Source organism: Lissotriton vulgaris, chromosome 3_1 (genome assembly GCF_964263255.1).
Source record: "Lissotriton vulgaris chromosome 3_1, aLisVul1.2, whole genome shotgun sequence".
NCBI classification, from domain to species: domain Eukaryota; kingdom Metazoa; phylum Chordata; class Amphibia; order Caudata; family Salamandridae; genus Lissotriton; species Lissotriton vulgaris.
The window spans coordinates 721,051,743-721,075,558 of NC_141689.1; the positions used below are offsets into that span (position 1 = coordinate 721,051,743).

At 43.4% G+C, this 23,816-nt stretch overlaps 1 protein-coding gene across 2 annotated transcripts in view; it reads right to left on the minus strand.

Annotated features, from left to right (window-relative positions):
- CCDC112 (coiled-coil domain containing 112) overlaps positions 1-23,816 on the minus strand; it is a 233,707-nt gene that overhangs the window by 132,611 nt on the left and 77,280 nt on the right. For both annotated transcript variants that reach the window (XM_086961038.1, XM_086961037.1), the window contains exons 4-6: positions 21,967-22,056; positions 10,090-10,165; positions 8,334-8,724 (exon numbers count right to left, since the gene is read on the minus strand). In XM_086961038.1, coding sequence (XP_086817164.1) covers positions 8,334-8,724; positions 10,090-10,165; positions 21,967-22,056 — 557 coding nt within the window. The remainder of the gene's footprint in view (positions 1-8,333; positions 8,725-10,089; positions 10,166-21,966; positions 22,057-23,816) is intronic.

The window sequence follows — 23,816 nt, forward strand, 5'->3', positions numbered from 1 at the left end:
TCTCATTACTTTTCTAGATGAGATTTTCTTAAGGGAAAGCTTTCCTAAGTATATATTATCAGACAATGGTGTGCAATTTAAATCCATGGAGATGAAAAACTATTTATTAGCTTCAGGTATACAACAAAGGTTTACTGCTCTTTACCATCCAAGAGGAAACGATATTGTGGAAAGAGACAACCGTAGTATTAAAGGAGTATTTCAGTTGGCAAATAAGGGTAACTTATCATGGGATGTTGAATTGAAGAAATTGCTGTGGGCTTAAAGGAGTACCATTCATGGCTCAACAAATCAAAGTCCCTCTTCATTAATGAGAGGTAGAATTCCACATTCTAAGATCAATCCGGGTTGGATGGATAAAAGTGGCATGACTAATTGTGATTTAACTAAAGTTAGAAAGAGCATTATGGATTCACAGACAAAGAATAAAATCTATTATGATTCCAAACATGGAACTAAAGAGGCCAGTTTATGCAAAGGTCAATGGGTTCGAGTTAAGAGTGCCAGGAAGACCACAAAAGGTGAGAGTAAGTACAGTGAAACCAGAATGGTTGTTAAAGTTATGAACAATACTGCCTTGTTACAAAATGGTGAGGTATGGCATTTTAGTCGTCTTGCACCTGTATCCCGTGGTGATGTTCAAAGTTACAAAGATAAAGAGATGTGCAAAATTTCGTCATCTTGGTGGTGGGACATTACGGTGGATGAGTCTCAGGATGGTGATATCTCTTGTAATAATTCACCTTCTGGTGTTGACATTCATGAGGGTGTACCTATATCTGGGGTTTATTCTCAGGTTAAGGAAGGTTCACAAGTGTCATCGGAAGTACCTAACTTTGTACCTAATGAATCTGTCATCAAAACTTCAAGTAGAAGAATTGTTAAAAAACCTAAAGGTTTGAGTTGTTTGATTGTACTTAATATTATTATTTTTTTATTTTTTATTTTTTTAAGAAGGGGGATTGTGTAGTATATCACTTTAAGATCTGTGTAAGTATATTGTTGTGACCTAATTCTTCCCAGTGCATCCTCTCCTCAGCTGCTCAGCCAGAATGAATGTGATGTCTGCGTGGAATGTTGGAATGCCTGACGACAGTGAGATTGGAATGTGAGTGTGCTTGTTGGTGTGGAAGAATGACAGTTGGAGAGAGTAGGCTGATCAGCAACCATGCAGCTCCTGGTGGGATTCTCCAAATAGATTTTCTATGAGACTTACAACTTATCTCTACAGAAGCAACTAATAAACCTCTACATGGAAATACTTCATGGCTACCTCTTGTCATCCTTGGAATTAACTTATTGCATATATCACCTTAAGATCTCTGTATTGTGTGGAACATTGAGTATGTTCCAGAATTGTTTATATGTGTATGTGCATTCTTAGAGAGCTGTTCTTAGAGAAGCTCTGTTTCTTGATAGCTGTATGGCTTATTCCTCTGTTCTGGGGGTTTTAATAAAGAACCTAGCTACAAGGATCTACTCGTGTACTTTTCATTGCTACATTACCCTCCAAAGCACGGTATCTCCTCCTGGCCGTCTGCAGCATCAGTAGGGCCGGGAACTTAAATTTGTGGATCGGACTCTGCTCTTCGGTGCCCATGGACTGCAGGGTAGTATCTCCTCTACTGTATTGGAAACTGTAGGCGATTTTCAAACTGCTGGCAGGCTACCCAGGGCTTGTGGGAGATCTCCAGCTTCCAGGACGAGTCACTCTGTTGCGATTGCCGAGAGAGTTGCGAGCAGGCAAGGTTTTGCGCCTAAACTTCAAATTCTTCTGCAGTTCCCGCCAGGCTGTGACTCTTCTTCGTCCTTCTTCTCTTGATCCATCAAATCTAAGTTTTTAGATTCAGGTGTGCCATCTAAATGATCACTTTAAGGGCGTTAAGGGGAGGGACAGGTAGTGGCAAAAGGACTGCCTACCTTTAGGGTGTCTAACACCCTCCATATGACCACTTCCTGTGGGAAATAGGCATAACCCTAACTCAAGAATGCTGATTCCACTCAAAACATGATGGATGATTCGGAAAAGGTGGTGACCACATCAACTAGTCCACCTTAGGGGTAGTTCTGGCTTGGTGTTGGATACACCAACTAACTTACTAGTTTTCCTGCCTCTCTTGAAGCCAAAGGTTGAGCCTGGACAAGGGGCGGACATCTCCACTAACTGGATAGGCTTCGATTGCATAATAAAGGTAGTGGAACCTTCGAAGCTTTCATCCCTGGAATGCAGATCCTGCGTGGAGGAGGTATGAACACCTCTGCCCAGAGCAGGCTTTGTGCCTGGCCTCTGAGAGTGAAGGCTCTTGCCTCAGGCGCTCAGTAACTCGTACCAGATGTTTGGTACCAAAATCTGCGGTTGTTGACGAAACAGAAGATCCTGCTCAGGCGTGGCTTACATATTTTTAACCATTTACCCGGAGCAGACTTGGTTGATAGAGGAGAAAGAAACGTTCATTGCTGGCTCGAACAGTCCTTGAACCAGAGGAAGCAAAGGTCTTGAGATAGACTGAGGATAGAAGGTCTCCGAAAGGACTGAACTAGATGCCAGTGGTGTAGCTATCAGTTTGTTTAACTTGTCAGCCCCAGCTATAAGAATTTCATCAAAAGTGTAAATATCTTCTGAAAGAGAAGCTACGAAAGGTGTTATTACTGTAAACATAAGAGAGTATATTTGAACTGATGATGATGAAGAACTTCAATAAGACCAGGTTCTCCAAAGTAAGGCAATTCTTCTGCACTGCCTAGCATGCCTGAATTGTGTTGTGTACAAGAAGAGCAATGTCTCCCTGAAGAACGTGACATTCTTTTTGGGGACGTTGATCCCAGTAACCTTGAGTGGGGATGTTGGTGGTGGAATCTGAAAAACAGGAGACACTATAGGTGATGCAGGCACTGGAAAGATAAGCAGTGCAGCTGAATGGTGGCTATCAGGCTGCACTCTGATTAAGAGAGGTCCGTTAACTAGAGTCTAGCCACAGGTCAGACAAATAAGCTCTTGAGAATTCACAGTCTAAAACTTTAGACACCCTCCTGCTGTTCAACATGCGCACACAAGGGTATTTTCTCAACACTGAATGCTGCTTCAACATCGATCCATGTTTCGAGGCCGTACTATACTTCAAAGTCGAGCTCTGCCTCGAAGGCAAGCAAGCCACTGACAATGAGCAAGTGGCTACTTTGAGGTCCTTGACTTGGATGTCTCTCTGGGAGTCCCCAGATACAGATGTAGAGCCACTGGTAGAAAAATCCAAATTCCTCTGTTCATTCACAGGTTGAATTCAGATATCTATGTTTGTTCTCCTGCAGGCTACGAAAACATATTCTCTCATTCACCTGAAGTCCTCCTGGACATTTTATTTGCAGTGTAGACAAACAACAGAGACCGCATAAGAGTTACTGTTGGTTTTCGTTCTGCCACAGGAAGGACACTTCACAAAAACAGCTGCCATCCTTGACTTAAAGGAAGACTAGTAAATAAAAAAATTGACAGTTTTCCAATGGAAAATTGGCAAAAAAGGCCAGGGCCAGAGCTCCAGGATCCATGTGCCAAGAGCTGGAAAGAATAGCTAGAGGAACTGCCACAGACGAGCCTTAAGCGGATACTGGTGGATTGGTTTATCTTGAAGGAACAGTGTCCATATTTCAGCCTCTCTAGGCTGCAACCTATTTAGCCACATTGCCCTGCTTTTCTCCCAATCTTTCCTTCAAAATATGTCTTCTTAAAGAATGTTTTTTGATACTTTTCTTACTGTGGTGACTGTTAAAAATGTTAAGTTTGTTTTTCTTTTTTTAAGAAAATAAGTAATTGGGCAATAAACTCTGCAATTGGATGTATAAAAAACTGTAGTTGTGTCATTCTGTGATTGATGTAAGTCACTGTGATGGGAATAATCTAATGCCATACCATGGTTTAACCATATGTGTATATTTCAGCTTTTCAGGATTTGCAATCATGTGCCTGTACAGTCTAGCCATTTCCTTTAAACCAGTCACAGACCGCGTCTCTTTTAAGCTGAACTGCATGAAGGTGGCATGCTGCCAGTGCCCTGGCCCACCCAGGAGCAAACCTGTCAGTGTGTTCCTCAAAGTACCATAGGTAAAGAAGGTAAAGTAGGACCAGTGCCAGCACGCCTTGACTTTTGATCAAAATATTGGCTGAAGGAGAGGGAAAAAGAGAAGTGAGAATTCAGGAGGGCATAAATTATCAAGTGAAAAGCAAGGGGATGGAGCCTGAGTATGTCTTTGCAGAACGCACAATAACTCATCAGGTAAATGTGAAATATATTGCTACGGATTACACTACTGCAGAAGAGGTGACCTAAAGGTTCAGTCACTGCAGCCTGTTGAACAGTATGATGTTCAAACATTGGTAGTGGATAATAAGAATATTGGTACTGGTGTTGTGAGGCACTCTTTCTAACTGTCTTTTTCTTTCTTTCTTCGCTGTCCTTGATCTGGAGCTTCTTATGTGAATAGAAGAAGTAATATTAAAAAAGGAAACAAGTATAGAAAGTGTAATGAATGGTTTCAATGTTGGGTCTCAGGGAGAAGACTATCAGGTGCAACTACATTGGCAATATCATAGATGGCAAACTTGATAGACATGAATATCTGATGGGATTCGGCTTAAGAACCAGATCAATACCAGAGTGTCCTAAGCCTGCTCAGTTGAAGGGTACTCAACCTCTGTACGGTAATAATCTTACTTATGAACAAGTGACAGCAGGATAACAGCATTTGCACATAAGTGCTTTCCAACCACAAGGAACTCAAGCAGGTGCAATTAGAAGGTTGATCTCCTGATCAGCAGCCATACAATGGGGCCCTCACACTGGTTCTGATATTGTGAACCCCCCAAGGGGCCACTAGCAGTTACATTTTCTCAGCCTCATGGGGATTAAGCTTGTCATTTCTACTTTTGCAGAAAAGGAGAAAGGCTAGGGCGTGCCCTTCCCATACAAACCAGGGGGTTTTCAAGATTGCATTCAAAATTGGGAATAATTCAAGAATGTGAACCTATTAAAGATCCAATGCTGCAGAAGTATGCATTTCAAGAAAGGCCTGCCACACAACACCGATGACCTATTCAAAAATGGGTAACCTGTCCAGCTCAAATCTTACTTCCTGATGCAACTCAGTCACATACTTGATGGTATCTTTTTATTGCTGAAAAGTACAATTATTTTTTTCGAAAGGAAATGCAGAGAAAAAGAACGAAAAGAAAAATGTAAAGTAACACTGCTAAAATTGTACTATGGAAATACAAGTGAGATAATGTACAGAGTATGGGATGAAAGAAAACATTCCAACAATATGAAGGCTGTTGTATGGTCCCCGACTACATATCCTAAAAATATATTGCTACAATTCTCAATTAATTCGAGCCACTAATTGCCCAAAGATTAAATGCGACATCTGTGGGATAAAAAGTTAAGTAAAGTAAAATAAAAGTTTTAAAATAAAGGTGACAATCATCTGAGAGGCTAAAAAAAGGTCTTAACATTAGAAAGATTATTCAAACTGCATACTTTACTCAAAAATAAAAAAAATTCAGATGATGATTCAAGACTATTGCATTTCTTATTAATTTGAATTAATCCTGTCTGTGATTCTTGGCATAATCGGCAATGCGAATGTCTTTCTCCACTTCTGAAGCTTGTAAAGAGTGCAATATACATCAACGTTATCTTGAAGCGTTGTAGCTTCTCTTTGCTCAGAATAAAGGATTTACACATCATTTAGAACTGATTTGAAGAACGTGTTGGTGTTGTCCTCCATCCTCTTCTGCCAGGACTAATTCTTTCCTCCATTATCAGTAGACTTGTATTTTTTTACCTATCAGAAGAAGCTCACAGATTGTTTTTTATGCATAAAGTTTTCAGTTTTCTATCCGAAAAAGTGTTTTCCTTCCGAGCTTTGGCTCATATGATTGCCTTATGCATACACCTTTAAAACAGGAATATTAGCTGTTTGGGCAATTTAGAAGGTGTCAGCAATTTGGTCAAAAGATGCTACCCTATCATCTAATATCATTTGACCTATGGTGGAAGGTCACTTTACTACCCAAAGAGACAATTATTCATTTAATCACAGTGTCTATAGTGAGAAACCAATAATATCAGTCTCACAGAACGAAAACGGAGCATGTAGTCTTCAGCTTAATTTGCTTCAAAATGTTGTTTTCCATCCAAATATTTATCCGTGCCATTCTCAAGAACTAATATATTTGTGAAACAAAAATTGTTTTGTTAGAGAGGATTAAGTAGGTAATTTACCACTGCGACCCACAAGTTTAGTTTGAAAACTGGTAGCGCCCAGTCACCGTGAACTAATGTTAACTTCATCAGCCATCTTGATTTCTTACAATCCCAAATAAAGGTGGAAATGGCAGCCTGTAGTCACTTAAAGAACTATACTGTGATAGATTACAGCAATGTCCCAAATAATTCAAGATTCTAGGGGTAGGTGACAAACCTTCAACACTGAAACAAGACTTCTTCCTCAGTGACGTGACTAGCCCTTTGAGATCAGCTACCAGGAACCCGGCACACTCAAAGGATTGCTTGAAGCATGTTTTAGTTTAAATATCTCTTAAAAGTAGCCCTCAATGACATGTGCAGAAAATGGACACCATGTTTTGGCTAATCGAAAAAATGAACAAAAATCAACAACGTGCAATTTCCAAGTATATGGGAGGTGTAGTACCAGTAGAGGTCTCTTCTTGTATGCTGGTAGTAGGTGGAAAAACAGACACTGGGCAAGGACATTTAGTGCCAGACAGGTTGGAAACAGGGACTGAGGGCAAAGACGGATTGCATGGGCAGGGTCCTTCACAGAAATTAGTAACAGACAGCATCTTTTGGAGCAGTTTTTCCAGATCCCATTAGAACTGTACACATATTTAACTAGTTGGGCAGCAGGGCGGGGAGCAAGGACAACAGAGTACTTCCCTTTACCCCCCTGAGATTTTGATCATATCTTTCTCCAAATCTCCTATGCCACCTCTTTTAATCCATGTGCCTCCTGAACTTGGTCACCTGACGGCTCTTATGACCACAGTGTGCTGCTGATGCTTTTTCTTGGACCATAAGCTCTTCTTTCTGGTCATTTCAGCAAGCTATCTACAGCCTGCTTCGTTCTAATCAGATTTCTGCGGAACGTTCTTCCATTACTCTCTGGTCCCACCAATGAAGCAGTAATTTAGGCAATTATTCTCAGCTCTCTAGATTATTGCGACTTTCTTTTGCAGGATCACTAGCATAAATGCGCCATGAGCTCCAAGTAATCTAGAATGTCATGGCTTGATTAGCCTTGCAACTTCCGATAATTGTTCTCTCTCTAGTGCACTATCTAGGCTACATTGGCTTATTATCTCTAAATGTATCCTCCACAAGTTTATGTGCTTGGAGTGCGGGCCTTCCATCACCTGGGTCGCATTTACTTGAGAGGTAAATTTTAACACTACTACCTGTCATGCTCTCTTGATTCATTAGAGGCTCAACCTATTGTTCTTCTTTGGTTCAACTGTTCCAGATGACTTTCGAACCTTTGATACGAAGGCAACGAAAATCTGAAACTCTGTCCCGACGCTGCTCAGATCTCTTGACTAGCTCCTTCCTTTCCCAAAGCCAAATAAACTGGTCTCTTCAATGATAAATCACAATTGGTCTGGCATTCCTTTCTCTCTCCCTAATTCTTGGTAATCTTCCTAATAAATTCTTAAGCTGAGGACACCTTTTTGGCAATTTTTGTGCTATAGTAATACTATTATGCTACATTACAATGAAACAATTAAATTCCATTACCCATTCTAGCGAGTTTTGGCCTATGCACGGTGGACACTCTCAGGATGTTGTTGGAGACTGATTGTAGCTATGGCAGTTAAAATGCTTATAGCCTTTTAGAAGAGAATCCGCTAATTAAATAGGGCTAACAGTCTATGAAGCATGCATTATAACAAAAAATAAAATGGGACAACAAATGCTGGTGTATTAAACAGACAGGATGGTCCCAACAAAACTGTCAAAATTAAAAAGAAAAAAAAAAGGAGAGCACATTCAGGAGAGACCCAGCACAAAATAAGTGCAAAGGTTAAAAGTAACACTTCTGCTACTATCAAAAACAGGATGACAGATGGATTTCCTATCCTTTTTGTCAGACAAGTTCTCCAATTATAGGTCTCAACTAGTTATGTAGCATCTACGGTCTTGGCATGCCATTTAGGGATCTCTCAAAAAATGCCACCCAACACCAGAGTCAAGCAAGTACATTTCTGATCATAAACAACAATGCCCGAAAGCATAAACATGCAGACAGCTCTTGAGCCTTATTACCTCTTTTTTTCTCTCCTCCAGAAACAGAAATTCTTGATACCATTTTTCGTGCTGCTGTACATCTTCTTTTGTTCTGCTTGGAAGGTACTCTAAGGCCTCTTCAATGTATACTTGCTTTCCTTTATGTTTCATCCAAATTTTAAGGAAATTTTGATGATCATAATCATCCCAACCACCTTGACGCCCTCCGGTATTTTGTAGGAACTTCTCAAATTCCATCACTTCTTCTGGCAAATTATGCTGGATATTTATGTTGAAAGGTACTTTGGCAGGAGACAACCTAAATCCCTTCTCCGCTGCTGGGTTACTTGAGGACCAGGACTCTATTTTTTTCTCCAAAGCACTCAACTCATTTGCAGTAGATTTCTCCTCCTTCATCAGTTCTTCATAGCTACAGTCAACAGGAAAGAACAGCAAAAAGTAAAAACTGTCAACATTCTTTTTCAAAGCTAAAGACAGTGACAGTTTCAAACCATTAACAAACTGTTATGCCACTTGCTATAAACCCTCCCAATAATAATACCAATTTACTGGTTGAGTAATAATACTCTAGGTTTAGAATTATTTTTATGATTTAGCTGTTCTACTGATTTTTTTCTCACGTCATGAAAACAAAGTTTGGTAACATAGCAGGCGTTTTTGTAGAGGTCAAGAGCAACCCTGCAGGGTTTCTTGGTGCTATTGACAGAGAACGGATATTTACTCATTCTGTAGATCTCAGAAGGCTGAAAGGATGTGCAACTCTTCTGCCATTCCAGCCACTAACCTCTCTAATCTACATCACTGTAGTGGATGCAGTAGCCCAATGAACCACCTGCGCTCCCTCGCAGGCTTTTGCCTTTCCAGAAAATCAGCATGTAGTTAAAAAAAGCTAAAGAAGCATAATATAGTTCCCAGGCTTTAAAACTCAAACCATATACACAATATGCCTGTTTTAGATTAATATGAATATATATGTAGGGGCCATTTCAAGAATTATGGAAAAATAATTTTCACAAATGTGCAGATTTTCTAATTAACAGAGTGAATGAAACTGTGAACCTTTTTATTTTTATTAAACAAAAATTATTTAAAAAACGTTTTGAATGTTGAACGATTATGAATATGTCTTGCAAAAAAACAGTTCCTATTCTATAGTCCGAAGGTAAGCAATGTATGCAAAGTCTGCACATTGCACATGTGCAAAATGTTCAAAATACTGACTCATCAAACTCTCAACTACTTGCAAAAGTCTTTGGATGTCTTGACATAATTGTTAACCAGTGATTATTCAATTTTTTAAATCAAAAAGAACAAACATTTATTTTTGTAATTACATGTGTTTATGAGTTAAACAACGATTTGCAATCTTCTTGTGACTTGTACAAAATGAAATCTACATTTGTGTTCACTGCAAAGTTTTTTTCTTCCAATGGAGACATCCTAAACAATTACTTTGAAAAATCGGTCCATAAATGTCAATAGTTAATGAACCGGCTGTGAGCAACGTTATACGCAGTTTTTTAGTAAAAGCTGCCATTGCAGGTGACTAAACTACCTAGAATGTACATGTCTTATGACTAACAATAAAATATGATTTAAAAGAAAATTAAACAAAATAAAGAATATGTTATTTTTCATGAAGTTCTATATTTTAAGAGTGGGTTTTATTTTCACTACAAGACCAGTCTTTGACATAAACGTTCAAGTATGGCCCCATAAACAGCAGGTTTAGAAGCATGTTCTAAAAATGCTGCTAGTTCTGTGAAAAACGTACATTATTCGCTGGTCCTCTTTAAAAATATTGATTGCATTTTCAACTTCTTCCATCATTTCTCTGAGCTTTTCGACAACTGCAAGAAACAGAAACTGAAGTTAATGACTAGTATAATGTGAAATATAATTACTAGACATTTAACATAAATAATCAATTAAAAGCCTAGAGAAAGAGGCAGCCTCCTTGAAAGGACAAGCTAATAAGGAAAATGAATAACTTGTATCAGAACTCCGGTTGGAATGACGTGTACAGTCCAACCAAACACATGGTTTGCGATGCAGCTGTAGCTACCATTATGTAAAGTAATGGTCCGGAACCAGGTAATTAGAGTAAGTTATTTATTATAGTTATTAAGACAACACACCATAAGCAGGAGTGCTCAGTAAGAGAAGCAATCAGGAACTGAATAACTGTCAGCTGAAACTGTATTGTAAACAGTCAGAATAGAACACCAAGCTATCAACATTCCAGCTGGTGACATCACTGTCGCTCGCAGGGGAAGGAGCGCGCAAGGAAGAGGGGAGAAAGCAAGGGAAGGGAGGGCAAGGAAGACAAGGAACACAACACATCTCCTTCGCTTGAGGACCCTAAACGAGTAACAAAAACTGGAAGAAGCAGAGTAAAATGAACAGTCGCAAACAAAGTCTTTGTATTTGCTTGGTTCAACCAAACTACGACCAAAACTACAGGTGCCAGCTACTTCTTCCATAGTGTTTTTTTCTGACATAAGTTCAGGTTCTGACAAAGGGCTACCCACCGAACCTAAGGAGCTACTTGTCTCACTAGTGATGAGATCTCTCTTCTCACCCACAAGTTCCAATGCATCTAGAACTTCCCCAGATGTAATGTTACTAGTTCCCGGTGATACTTCTGATGCATCAGTGCTAAGATCTCTGTATTCACCAATAGACTCAATGTGTTCACGGTCCTGACCATCACTGGAACCATTGTTTCCAGACGGCGTACATGTGACATCTCCTTCTCCGTCCGAATCAGATGCTTCTTGATACAACCATCTATAGTTGTCTTGATCCACCACATCTTCCCCCTCGCCCATGGGCTTTTGTTCAGTGGTGACTTGTTGGCTAACATCCGATCTGGAACAAACTGAAATTGCGGAGGCATGCCTAACCTTACCATCACTGAGTAGAGCAGAGTTACAAAATACTTTTTCTGTCCCTTAACAATGTGTCCAGTCCTTTTGACCCTCACTCTATCTCCTTCTTTGATGTTGATCTGTTTGCAGTTATGTCTCTTGTCAAATTTCTCTTTCCACAGTGCTTGTGCCCCTTGGATTCTTTTTCTTACCGTTTCCACCGACCATTCAGTTTTCCTAGCTGTCTTGAGCCATCCGATATTGTCCTTGGAAAAGGGTGTCCTGCCTCTCATGATTTCGAACTGGCTTACCAGTGTTTTCTTTCCTGGTGTAATTCTGTACCCCCAAATCATGTTTACTTCCTTCCTCCAACATTTACCATTGTTGTTAGCTAATTGATGGGTTCCTTTTATTACCCTATTAAATATTTCCACGGCTCCATTACCAGCCGGGTGGTAAACTGAAGTTGTTTTGTGGGTAATACCATTCCTTTCAATGAATTTCTTGAAAACATCCGACATGAATGGACTCCCATTATCACTTACTATAGTCTTAGGTATGCCTTCTCTCGTGAATATTCCGTCCATGAATGTGACAAGGTCAGTTGCATCCACTCTCCTGCATACTTTTATTTCTGGCCACATTGAAAAGTGATCTACTAAGACCAGTATGTTCATTTGTTCCTCATGCCATTTTAAAGGTCCCATTACATCAACTCCTACTCTTTCCCAAGGCTTGTTCGGGTATTGCAATGGTTGTAGTGGGGGTCTTAGAGTTGTGAGTCTTATCAGAATTCTCACATTGTATGCAGTTCCTTACCGCTCTTTCTATTTCGATATCACAGCCTGGCCACCAATACCAATTCTTTATTCTTTGTTTAGTTTTGTTAATGCCTAAGTGTCCCTCATGGCAAATGTTGATTATCCTCTTTCTTAAGGTAAATATTGTACATCATAATTGTAATCTAAGAGTCTTATAGATAAACGTGCCAACCTGGGTGAAGCGTTGTACAATCCTTTTACTGTAAGTACTTTTGTTAGTGGTTTGTGGTCACAACGCAAAATTACCCTTTTACACCAAATGTACTGTCGGAAATGTTCAAGCCCCCACACGCACTCTAATGCTTCTCGCTCAATCACTGAGTATTTTTTCTCAGTGTCAGTTAAAGAGCGAGATGTAAATGCGATGGTGACTTCCTTACCAGTGCTTTCATTTTGCGTCAGGACTGCTCCTATCCCCTTTTCGCTTGCATCTGTAGTGACTACGCAATCCAATTAGTATCAAACCCTTGCAGGGGTGGAGCCTCACAAATTTCCTTTTCAAGGCTCTTAAAAGTTTCTTCGCAACACTGTGACCATTCAAATTTGTTTTTATTTTTCAAAAGTATTCTTATGTTGTAAGTTTTTTCTGAAAACTCCCTTACAAATTTAGAGTAGTACTCCACTAGTCCTAAAAATGCTCTAAGTTCTTCTTTGTTTTGAGAAACTGGAGCGTCCTTAATAGCTTTGAGTAGTTCCTTCTTTGGTTTTATTCCTTCATGAGTTTTATCATGAGCCAGGTAGGTGACACTTTTATTACTGAACCTGCATTTCTTGTACTCTGCTGTCATTCCGCATTTTCTAATATTTTAAGCACCTGTACCAGTCTGTTGTCATGGTCATTCTGATCTTTACCCATCACAAGAATGTCATCCTGAAAGATGAGTAAATTCTTGACCCCCTTAAAAATTTCCTGCATTAGTCTTATAGGAATAACGCCACTGCCAATGCTAATCCAAAGGGTACTCTTTTGAACCTGAAACACCCAAATGGTGAAATAAAGGTGGTGAGGTGTCTGCTTTCAGGATGCAAAGGTACCTGATGGTAAGCTGCGGCTAGGTCTATGGTCGAGAATACGGTCATGTCTTTAGTGAGGGATAACGTCATTCATTTTGGGAAGTGGGTATTGGTCTATAAGTATATTTTTATTGAGATCATGCAAGTCCATGCATAACCTCAATTTTCCATTAGGTTTCCTTGCGACCACAAGGGTGCGACCAATTCAGAAGATTCTGTCAGTTCAATGATGTCTGCTTCAAGTAGTTTTTTTATTTCTGTTCTTACCTCCTCCCTCAGTGTTAACTGAATGTGTCATACCTTGTGTAAGCAGGGCACAGCGTCATCTTTAGGTTTAATTTTGTGTTGAAAACCCTTCAACTTTCCTATTTTGCCATTAAATACTTTAGGAAATCTGTCAACCAAGTTACTACACTGTATTGTGTCTTGTTGCGTGACTAGTACCGGTTCTGAGCTGTTCGGGTTAAGTGTAATACCAAGTTTACCCTGGTCTTTCCATCCTAGCACCGAAGGGCCAGTGGCAGCGACATACAACTTGCTGCTGGTCTCTCTCTCCTTAAATGTAAAAGTAAGTTCCCTGAAACCCATCAGTTCAATAGGTTGCCCATGAATGTTTCAAGTGTGATATCTGGTTTTTCCATATGCCTCCCTAATTTCTGTATGAATTTATCTCTCCATACCTCACGGTTGATTATGGTGCAGGGTGAACCAGAGTCTGCAGTTATCTCAATATTAACACCCCCTATTTCTACTTTACACACAGGTTTCTTTTTTTGCATTTCTCTTCTTCCTTACTTCCTGTTTCTTCAGTCACATTTAGCACACACAAGTAGTAGTCAGAGTCATCCGAGGAGTTTTGCTCTTCCTCTTCCTCATCCTCTACATATTTTACATTGGCTTTACCTTTCCTTTTACAAGCTTTTTGAAAATGACCTATAAGTCCACACTGAGTACATTTGTTATTCCTAGCTGGACATTTCCAGTCGTTTGCCAAATACATATTGCTACCACAGCGATAGCATTTTAATTTTTCATACGTTTTCACTTTACCATTGAATCTTTGTCCTTCCTTTTCTTTGTTCTTATAAGCCATAACCTTATTCTTAGCTTCGCTTATTTTTGCTACTACATTAGCTTCTTCAGTTTTACTTTTATTCTCTTCGATAACCTCTTTAGCACACCGGCCAGTCAATTCTGCCTTCTTAACAATATCAATGACTTGTTGAAGTGGTTTCTCTCCCTTTGCCCATAATGCGTCCTGTATGTTTGAGTTAGCAGCACACATTACTATTTGATCCCTAATGAGCTCATCATGCATGTTTTTCAAATTTGAATGAGAGTGCTAAGTTCTTTAAAGCTGACACATAGTCTTCTATACTTTCCTCCTTACCCTGTTTCCTCCTGTAAAATTTGTATCTATGTACAACAACACAGACAGTGGGTTTATAATAACCATCAAAGTCCTCCATGGCTTCATTAAAAACATTTCTTTCTCCCTCTTCTCTCACTTTTTTCGTGATATGGTTGGACACTTTTAATCCTCCTGCTCCCAAATCGTGTAATAATATGTTTTTCTTTTCCTCTGGTTTAAGTGGTTCATCTTCTTTATCAAATGTACAAATGTAGTTACAAAAGTACTCCTTCCATTCTTCCCATTTAACTGGTGGTACTCTTGCCCCCTTTAAAAATGCTTCAGGGGGCTGCAAATTGTAAATATTCCCTGAAGCCATAGTGAATTGCTGTCCACTCAATTTATTATTCACTCCTCGGGTGCAATAATATCCCATTAACAGTGGTAAAGTAAAAGTACCTAAAGTATTTATGTTCCCAAAAATTATGCTTGGGTTTCTCAATCACACTTCTTACCTGTTTGTGTCTCAGAACGCTAACATTTCTCCTGCCTTTCTTTATTCATCACTTGTTCCTCCTGCCAAGTTTCCAGTGTGCTCGAAATAATTCCTGCTCCACTCCGATGTGCTTATCGGTAGTTTCAAGTGTTTGTTTACCTTTCTCAAAATGGCAGCACGCACGCTTCCTGTGCGTGACAAAATAACCTAGAATGTCAACATTTAACCACCAAAATGGCATCGCCAGCATCTGACGTCATATACGCTCCGTTGTGAATGTGCCTTACTCCTGAGGAGATTTCTTAGTGATGTTACAGAGATCCCCAACCAGGTCTCCACTCCATAAACATACACTTCCTCATGTAAAAACTCGCCGCGGACTGCCCAGCCTCTACGCAGCTCCTCCGATCCAGTGAGATTCTTCAACTTCCTCATAAAGCGTCTCTGCACTCGCACGACCTTCCTCTGGTGAACGCTCACACTCGTCATGATGTGCTCGTCAGGAGATTTCTCCGCAATGGCAGTGAGTCACATAAAACCGATTAGCTCACTCGTAATATCTCCAGTCTTTGGTTAGCTTTAACTCCTGATTACGCTTCTTCATTACACTTCCGCATAGCCTTCATTCTTCTTATTAGTATTTCACGATCATCTCCACATACACACGACTTGCCTTTGGATATTTCCTTTTCTTGTATATGATGTGTTCCGATGATTTCCTCCTTCTCCACAATCTTTTTTTCAGCGAAGGTCTGCTTATTCTCTTTTTCTTGGAAATAATTTCCTATTTTATTTCCTTTAATTATCCTTGTGGGTTCTTCGGTGTGTTGTCCATGTACCTCGTCGCCATAAATGTAGAGTAATGGTCCGGAACCAGTTAATTAGAGTAGTTATTTATTATAGTTATTAAGACAACACACCATAAGCAGGAGTGCTCAGTAAGAGAAGCAATCAGGAACTGAATAACTGTCAGCTGAAACTGTATTGTAAACTGTCAGAGTAGAACACCGAGCTATCAACATTCCTGCTGGTGACATCACCGGCGTTCGCAGGGGAAGGAGCACGCGTGGAAGAGGGGAGAAAGCAAGGGGAGGGAGGGCAAGGAAAGACAAGGAACACAACACATTATTTGCCAACATTTTCAGTGTGATGAAAAATCGAACTGCCACTGGATTGACATACAGAAGCATGAGAGAAGCTTGAAGACAGGAACAACCAGGTGTGGCTCACTAGAAATGCTGTCAGTAAACTAATCCAAATTCTCACTGTCTATCTACTCTCTCCCTATCCCCGTAGTCTCATCACTAGTCGTAGCAGTGAGTGGGCCAATCCTGCTGCTGGAAATCTAACAGCTCCTCTTCCAGTTCACGTACTCCTAGCCCTAGCTCACAGCTGTAAGTGAGCCACCTCAAGTAAATGTCGGTCCATGCTTCTCACCATCTCTGTACTTCGGCACTGGTTCAGTGTACGTGAATAACAGAAAAAGTAAAGACATAGAGTGACAGACTATAATGGTGTGGGCATCGAAGATTCTGGCCCGATTTTTGCAGGGATTAGATTACCAGCGGGTTAAACAGGACACACACAAACGGTGTTAAAGGTATTAATTTCTCTACAGAGAAATTCCACACACTTCCTTAGAGCTTAACTATAAATAAATAAGAAGCCATTTAACAGCAATTATCACTTGCAGAAATGGGCACGCTCAATTATCAGATACACAACATTTGCTTTGAAAAAGTTGCTGGGTGTGTGCATATTTACTGGATATTGTGCTATTGAATTTATAGTCTCTCATGTATGTAACAACAGAGCATTACGTGTGACTTTGGAAACAAAGACACCCAAAGCTGAAGTAAATCTACTTTTTCACAACCCTATTTTTGCAGTTTTTTTAACGCTGTTCACTTTAATCTTGCTAACGGAACTAAAACGCCTGGATTCCATCTTTAGACATGTTTAAATTGCTTACCCTGATTGGCATATTTAACTTGCCTATAAGCCCCTGGAATATAGTGTAGGAAATACACCCAGGACCTGTAAGTTACATGCCACCTGTGGGCTGCAACACCTGTGGTGCCATCTACAGGGCTGGCTTGTACTATGAGCAGCCTAACGGCAGAAGCCTAAAAAACGGGCTGTCAAAATAATACTTTTTGAGAGGCAGGAAATCCTGTTTTTTAAATATGAATTGGTGAGGCAGAAGTGCATTTTGTTACCCACAAGGTAGGGTGCTTCATATTTAAAATTGGAACACATGTGAAATTAAAGATGGCATGTTCCACCAGTAACTAGTCCCCAAACACTATTTTCACTGGCAGGGCTGTAGCTGGATCCTAAAAGATTCCAAATACAAACTAATCAGTCACCTGTGGCAAGAAACAGCTAAGATAGTCACCCAAGGACTATTTTTCATATTTATTAAAAGTCCAATTCATTGGTAAAAAGTGCTCCAGGAAAAGTTACTTTTGGAAACTTACTTTTCCCTTGCCTGAAGCTCCGGGAAGCTAATTATCATTAGCCTGCTAGCAGCTGCAGAGAAAGTTTTTGCCTTAATGTGGTATGGAAACTGCACCCAGAGCAGAACAATGGCTTTTGCCTGGTGACAGGATAGTTACATTTGATCTCTGTCAGCCCAAGATGGAGAGCTGGAGCGGAGCCAGGAACTGTATTAACTTGAAATGGATAGAGGAGAGGCCTGTATATTCATAGTTTAGTGTAAGGAGTGACCTAAAGAAGAAAAAGCCTTTGTTCAGGCTGGTTACAACCCCAGTGGGAGGAAAGCTACCCCTATAACTGGTTTTCAGTGGACATAGTGAATGGGACTGTTCATTCCTTGGCCACACCTCTGGGCGGTCACACGAGCTTCGCATGAGGCACAAAGGTTTTCCCATCTTGGATTTTAGGATTGGGCAGCAACAAAGTTGTTCTTTGCAGTAGCAAAAAACACAGTTGATGGACAGAATGCAGAACAATGTCTTACATTCACCCCAGTACAAAGATCTAGGCCTAAATCCATCGTTTTTTTGCACTCCACACCACCATAGGTCAGACACTGGCTATATGCAAATCAGCCTTGACCCTGTGCCTCATGGGAACAGTCCAGCCCGAACTACCAAGCCATGTCTTTCCTAGACCGGAATCAAGCATCCAAGGACCAGTTTCTGGCTATCAGCCTTCTTCAGCCTGGATAGCTTGACTCCAGTGATGTGGAGAGCCTGGGACTCATGTCTGAGCATACCCAGCCCACTCGGGGTGAACATTGCAAAAAACACAGTTGATGGACAGAATGCAGAACAATGTCTTACATTCACCCCAGAACAAAGATCTGGGCCTAAATCCATCGTTTTTTTGCACTCCACACCACCCTAGGTCAGACACTGGCTATATGCAAATCAGCCTTGACCCTGTGCCTCATGGGAACAGTCCAGCCCGAACTACCAAGCCATGTCTTTCCTAGACTGGAATCAAGCATCCAAGGACCGGTTTCTGGCTATCAGCCTTCTTCAGCCTGGATAGCTTGACTCCAGTGATGTGGAGAGCCTGGGACATACCCAGCCCACTCGGGGTGAAAATTGCAAAAAACACAGTTGATGGACAGAATGTGGAGAGCCTGTGGAGCATACCCAGCCCACTCGGGGTGAAAATTGCAAAAAACACAGTTGATGGACAGAATGCAGAATAATGTCTTACATTCACCCCAGTACAAAGTTCGCCCTGGCATTCAGAGAACCTGCCCGGTGTTGAACCACCAAGGTCACGCCCTGATGTTCCAGCCACTGTCACAGGCGGAGCACCTCCTGGCATAGGGTCCATGACCCCACCCGCCCTGTTTGTTGCAGTACCACATGGCGGTGGTGTTGTCTGAACACCTGCACTACACTCCCCCGGACAGAGGGGAGGAATGCCTTCAGTGCTAGTCGGATCGCCCGCAGCTCCAAAAGGTTGATATGGAGCCGGGACTCCGCCGGAGACCAGAGGCCTCTGATCTCCGCCTCTCCCATGTGGCCTCCCCAGCCCTGGAGGGACTTGTCCGTCACAACCACGTGCTCCGGGTGGGGTAGGGAGAGGGATCTGCCACTGACCCAATCGCGCTCCGTGAGCCACCACTGCAACTGTCTTGCAGTGCCCTCCGAGATCAAGACCTGATCGGACAAGTTGGCCTGATGCTGGACCCACTGAAACTTCAGGTCCCACTGCAGAGCCCGCATCCGCCACCGGGCCTGATGCACCAGAAGGATGCAGGAGGCCATCAGCCCCAGAAGCCGTAGCGTCAACCTGACCGAGACTCGGGATAAAGGCTGAAAGATCAGAATCAGAGCCTGAATATCCCGAACCCGCTGTTCGGGAGGATAAACCCGAAACTGCGCCGAGTCTAGAACCACTCCGATGAAGAGGAGCTTCTGAGAGGGACACGGGTGCGACTTCGGCACGTTGATGGAGAACCCCAGCAAGTGCAGGAGGTCGGCCGTAGTCTGGAGGTGGCTGACGATTGTCTGGGGCGAGCCCGCCTTCAACAACCAGTCGTCGAGGTAGGGGAAGACTGACACCCCTAACCTGCGCAGATGAGCTGCGACCACCGCCATCACCTTCGTGAACACCCGTGGGGCGCTGGTAAGGCCGAAGGGGAGCACGGTAAACTGAAAGTGCTCGTGGCCTACCGTGAACCGCAGGTAGTGCCGGTGGGCCGGCAGGACGGGGATGTGAAAATAAGCGTCCTGCAAGTCCAACGCTACCAGTCAGTCTCCAGGGTCCAGGGCAGCTAAGACCTAAGCCAAAGTCAGCATCTTGAACTTCTCCTTCCGGAGGAAGCTGTTGACGTTCCGTAGGTCCAAGATAGGGTGTAGGCCCCCTTTGCCCTTGTTGGGTACCAGAAAGTAGTGGGAGCAACAACCACACCCTACTTATGGCTCAGGAACGCGCTCGATGGCCCCCTTGTCCTAGAGGACCGTGACTTCCTCTTGCAGAAGTTGCAAGTGATCCCCGGACACGCGGTGGAATTGCGGTGGCATGGCTGGAGGGGTCGCCTCGAAGGGGAGGGAGTAGCCCCTTCGGACGATCTGCAGCACCCACCTGTCTGATGTGACAGTGCGCCAGTGGGAGAGGTGATGGCGAACCCTGCCCCCCACTGGCATCACATGGGCCTGAAAATTCTGACTAGGAAGGTTTTGAGGCAGGTGCTGCGGAGGAAGGTGTGGACTGGCCTCACCGTTGTCCCCGACCGCCACCACGGCGGTTTCCACGGCCGCCACCGCGCTGTTGAACATTCTGCGATGCGTGGCTGGCAGCACGTGTGGGGTTGCCCCTTCCGTGGCCACAAAAGGAGCGAAAGGCACCAGATTGCTGGCGTGTGGCCGAGAGGCCCAAAGACTTGGCCGTAGCCCTGGAGTCCTTAAAACGCTCAAGCGCATGGTCTGCCTTGTCGCCAAAGAGGCGACGGCATCGAACGGCAAGTCCAGAAGTGTGGCCTGGACATCGGCCGAAAAGTTGCTGGACCTCAACCAGGCGTGGCGTCAAACCGCCACTGTCGTTGCCATCGCTCTGCCCAGTGAGTCCGTGGTATCCCGCCCACACCGGATCCCGTGAAGGTCCTGTGGCGCCGGCCCGGAGCCGCCGCGGAACCCGACTGAGGAGGGAAGGACCTCATGGCCATGAGGTAACGCTCGATCTCCTCCGGCGACGCGCCGTGTGCAGGGACCTGAAGGTGTGGGGCAGGCGGCGACGCTTGCGACTCCGTCGGAGCCGCGTGGGTGGGGTCACCCGAACCCCCGGCCGCATTGTGCGAGCGTCGGGGTGGGTCAGAGGAACTATGACGTCTCTCCGACCTCTCATGCCTCTTACCTGAGGACTTGGATCCTGACGACCGATGTCCACTCCCGGAGCTGCGATGACTCCGACCCTGCGACCGGTCCCTCGATCTCCCGTGGGACCGGGACCTGGAACGGTGCGGGCCGACTGCCGGAGCTCGAGTCGCTTGCGGGACCGCTCCCGCCTAGCTTTAGACGTCAGGGCCCGGCAGTCGGAGCAGGTGCGGTCGTCGTGGTCGAGGCCTAAACACTTCGGGACCCGGCGATGGGGGTCGGTAACCGACATCAGTCGGTCGCACTTCGAGCAGGGTTTGAACCCGGGCATCCCTACCGGCACCGTTAGAGTCTAAGACTCGAGTAGAGAAATGATCAAAAAGATCAAAAAGTTTAGTCAAAAAATGACTAGGGGTAAAGCTTCTCCGGATATGCGCTAGCTGGCGTAGAAAAAAGAGAACTGACGTCAGCGCGCATGGGCGGCGTCTAAGTACTCCAACGTCATTCCGGCGCTAACGACGCCGACGACGGATGCGGAGCCGCGGACGACGCCTACCGACGCGCAGGGGTATTGCTACGCAAAAATTTCCGGATCCAGTCTGGCGCCTGGGGATGTTCTAAGGTAAGGAATCTATCACTAACGTGTCTCTTTCAGAGAGAGCAGTCTGTGCCAGGGGCCTACCAGCCACCAATGTTCTGTGTGAAGATTGAGGCAGCAGACAAGTCCCCTTGCCCCCAGTATTCACTGTACATGGTGGTGTAGAGAAAGGTGAGCTGGTGCAGGGTATAGGGAGCTGCCCTGGTGTTTATTGTAGGTGGTGTGGAAGGGGCAGAGGGTGTACCAGGGAATACCTGAACTGGAGCATTGCATTATCAAACTGTATTGTAGCGCTAAATAGACAGATGAACAAATACCAGCATAGACAAGATCAAACCGTGAATAACCATGTTTACAAATCTTTTCTGTAGGCTAAATGATCACGCATGGACCACCTGTGAAGGGGCATTCCACATTTTAGCTGTGACGACCGAAAGAGCGGTCACCTCGGAACTATTCTTAGTGAAAGTAAAAAACAGTAGCCTGAATAGCGTGAGGACAGTGCAGATTATGGTATTGTTAAAGTGGTGATGTTAGAATTTACACAAATAGGAGTGCAGCATAGTAGCGCAGTTTGTATTTCTTGTGTTAAGCAAACTCTTGGTTGTGCTTTCAGTCACATATAAATTGCTAGTGTTTGACTTTCTTCATAAGTATAACATTCAATTTAGAAAATCAATGACAGCATACATGGACTTACATTCAGGGGTAGGCTTTACGTCTTTCAGTTGGCGCTGAAGTCTTTTCACATTATTATGTATTCTTGAAAGTTGCTGCTCAGTCTTTGCTTCTGTAGAAACAAAATGCACAGCCGTTAACTACAACTAGTTACAGTGTTCCCTACTCACAGTCTCTCACAAAAATATCAACAACATAATAATAAAGCGTATAAAAATTATATTCAGAGTAAATATGTTTAAGCTTTGAAAAATGTTGTTATTTAAATGTACAGGTGCAAAGCACCCATACATTTCCGGTGACTTCACACACAAAGATCAGATTTTTTTTAATGTATTGCATGGTATACATCCATTGTATAATGAATGACTTAACACCAAAACAGCATTCAGCATGTACATATCTAAACATCTGCCTGATTCAATGGACACCTTGGCATTCAATGACAGAACTTTTAAAGTGTGACATCATGACTGAAGGCAACCCACCAACTTAAGTTTGGAATTCTATGACAGAGCCGGAGGCTCCGATTATGCTTTTCTTTCTCCGCTTTAATCAATATATAAAACTCACAGCAGCCAGAAAAGCAATATTAATCTTTTTGTTCCGACAATATAGGAGAAAAAAATCTTTAAACCAAGAAAAACAACCAAAGTCTGAACGCAGACTACAATTCCCATTAGTCCAGAGGAGGTATTATACAATAAGTCCTTCCACAGTGTCCATCAAGTAGAGAAAGGTACTCCATCTTGTTTGTCGCTCCTCTTTCTACGCTGCTTCGCAGCCAGTTAAGTCGTTTTTCCTGTTCTTGAATTGTGTATTCTTTATTTAATGGTATTTGTCCTTCCTGGGCACTTGTTCATTACGGAGAGTGCCGGGGGCTTGTGTTGCCATTTTCAAGCTGTTTCTGAGCTTGCAGATTCCCTGCAGCCGCTGGAGCTTTTCTGCTCCTTAGGCGGCTGCCTCCAATTTTATGAGGTGCCTTTTGAGCATGTTAGGGGGTCTCTTACGTCTCGCTGCTCCCACGACACAGTCTCATGAGGTGAGGAGCTGCGTTGAGTGAGCTGCTACGTTCGAGAGCCTTGTCCCCCGCTGCCACACCTGAACGCCCTGCAGGGTCTGTATTCCCCATCGCTCAATCCTTTACACCCCAACGGGGGTCCATAGTGAGGCTCAGCCGCAAAAATCGCCTCGGACAGTTTTTGCACTTTGGTATTGTTTGCGACGCATTAGGACCGGTCAGCTTCCCTGAGGGCTGTGCGCGTCTGAGCAGGATGCAGTCTTGATAGCGGTTTCAAACCGCGTGTAAACTATTTGGAGCCCTCAGGCCTGCCGAAATTGCCTCTGGGTTCCCCAGGCTTCTACTAAAGGGAAAGCTCCCACCTTTGCAATTACGGAGTTTCTCCTCCTGTCCTACATTGAGCCGGGCAGTAGGAATACACACTACAGTTCGTCACCATTGGAGATGTATATGAAGAGGAGGAGGTCCAGGACTACCTCCCCTACAATTATAATTTTTTTGATGCAGTCGATAACTCCATTTAGTGGTGCGTCAATGAGGTCATAGGACCCATGGAGCAGCGCCTTTCCAACCGCATAGTTCAGGAATGCGCCAAGTTTGAGCAAGCCCATTTAGTGCCCCCAGCTCCAGCTCAAAACGCATCCCCTGGGGAGGGTCCCCCTCCCTCTAAAAAATGCTGGTCAGAGGGTGGCACTGGGGAGGCACAGGGGGTGGACAAGGATGCATTTGTGCTCATGAGGAGCAATTTCCTGGCTCATGGGCCTGTTACCCCGCCCCTCCCCCTGCCCCACCTCCGGCCCCGGCATCTATTGAGTCTCCCGCGCCAGCTTCACCATCCCCTGACGGGAACT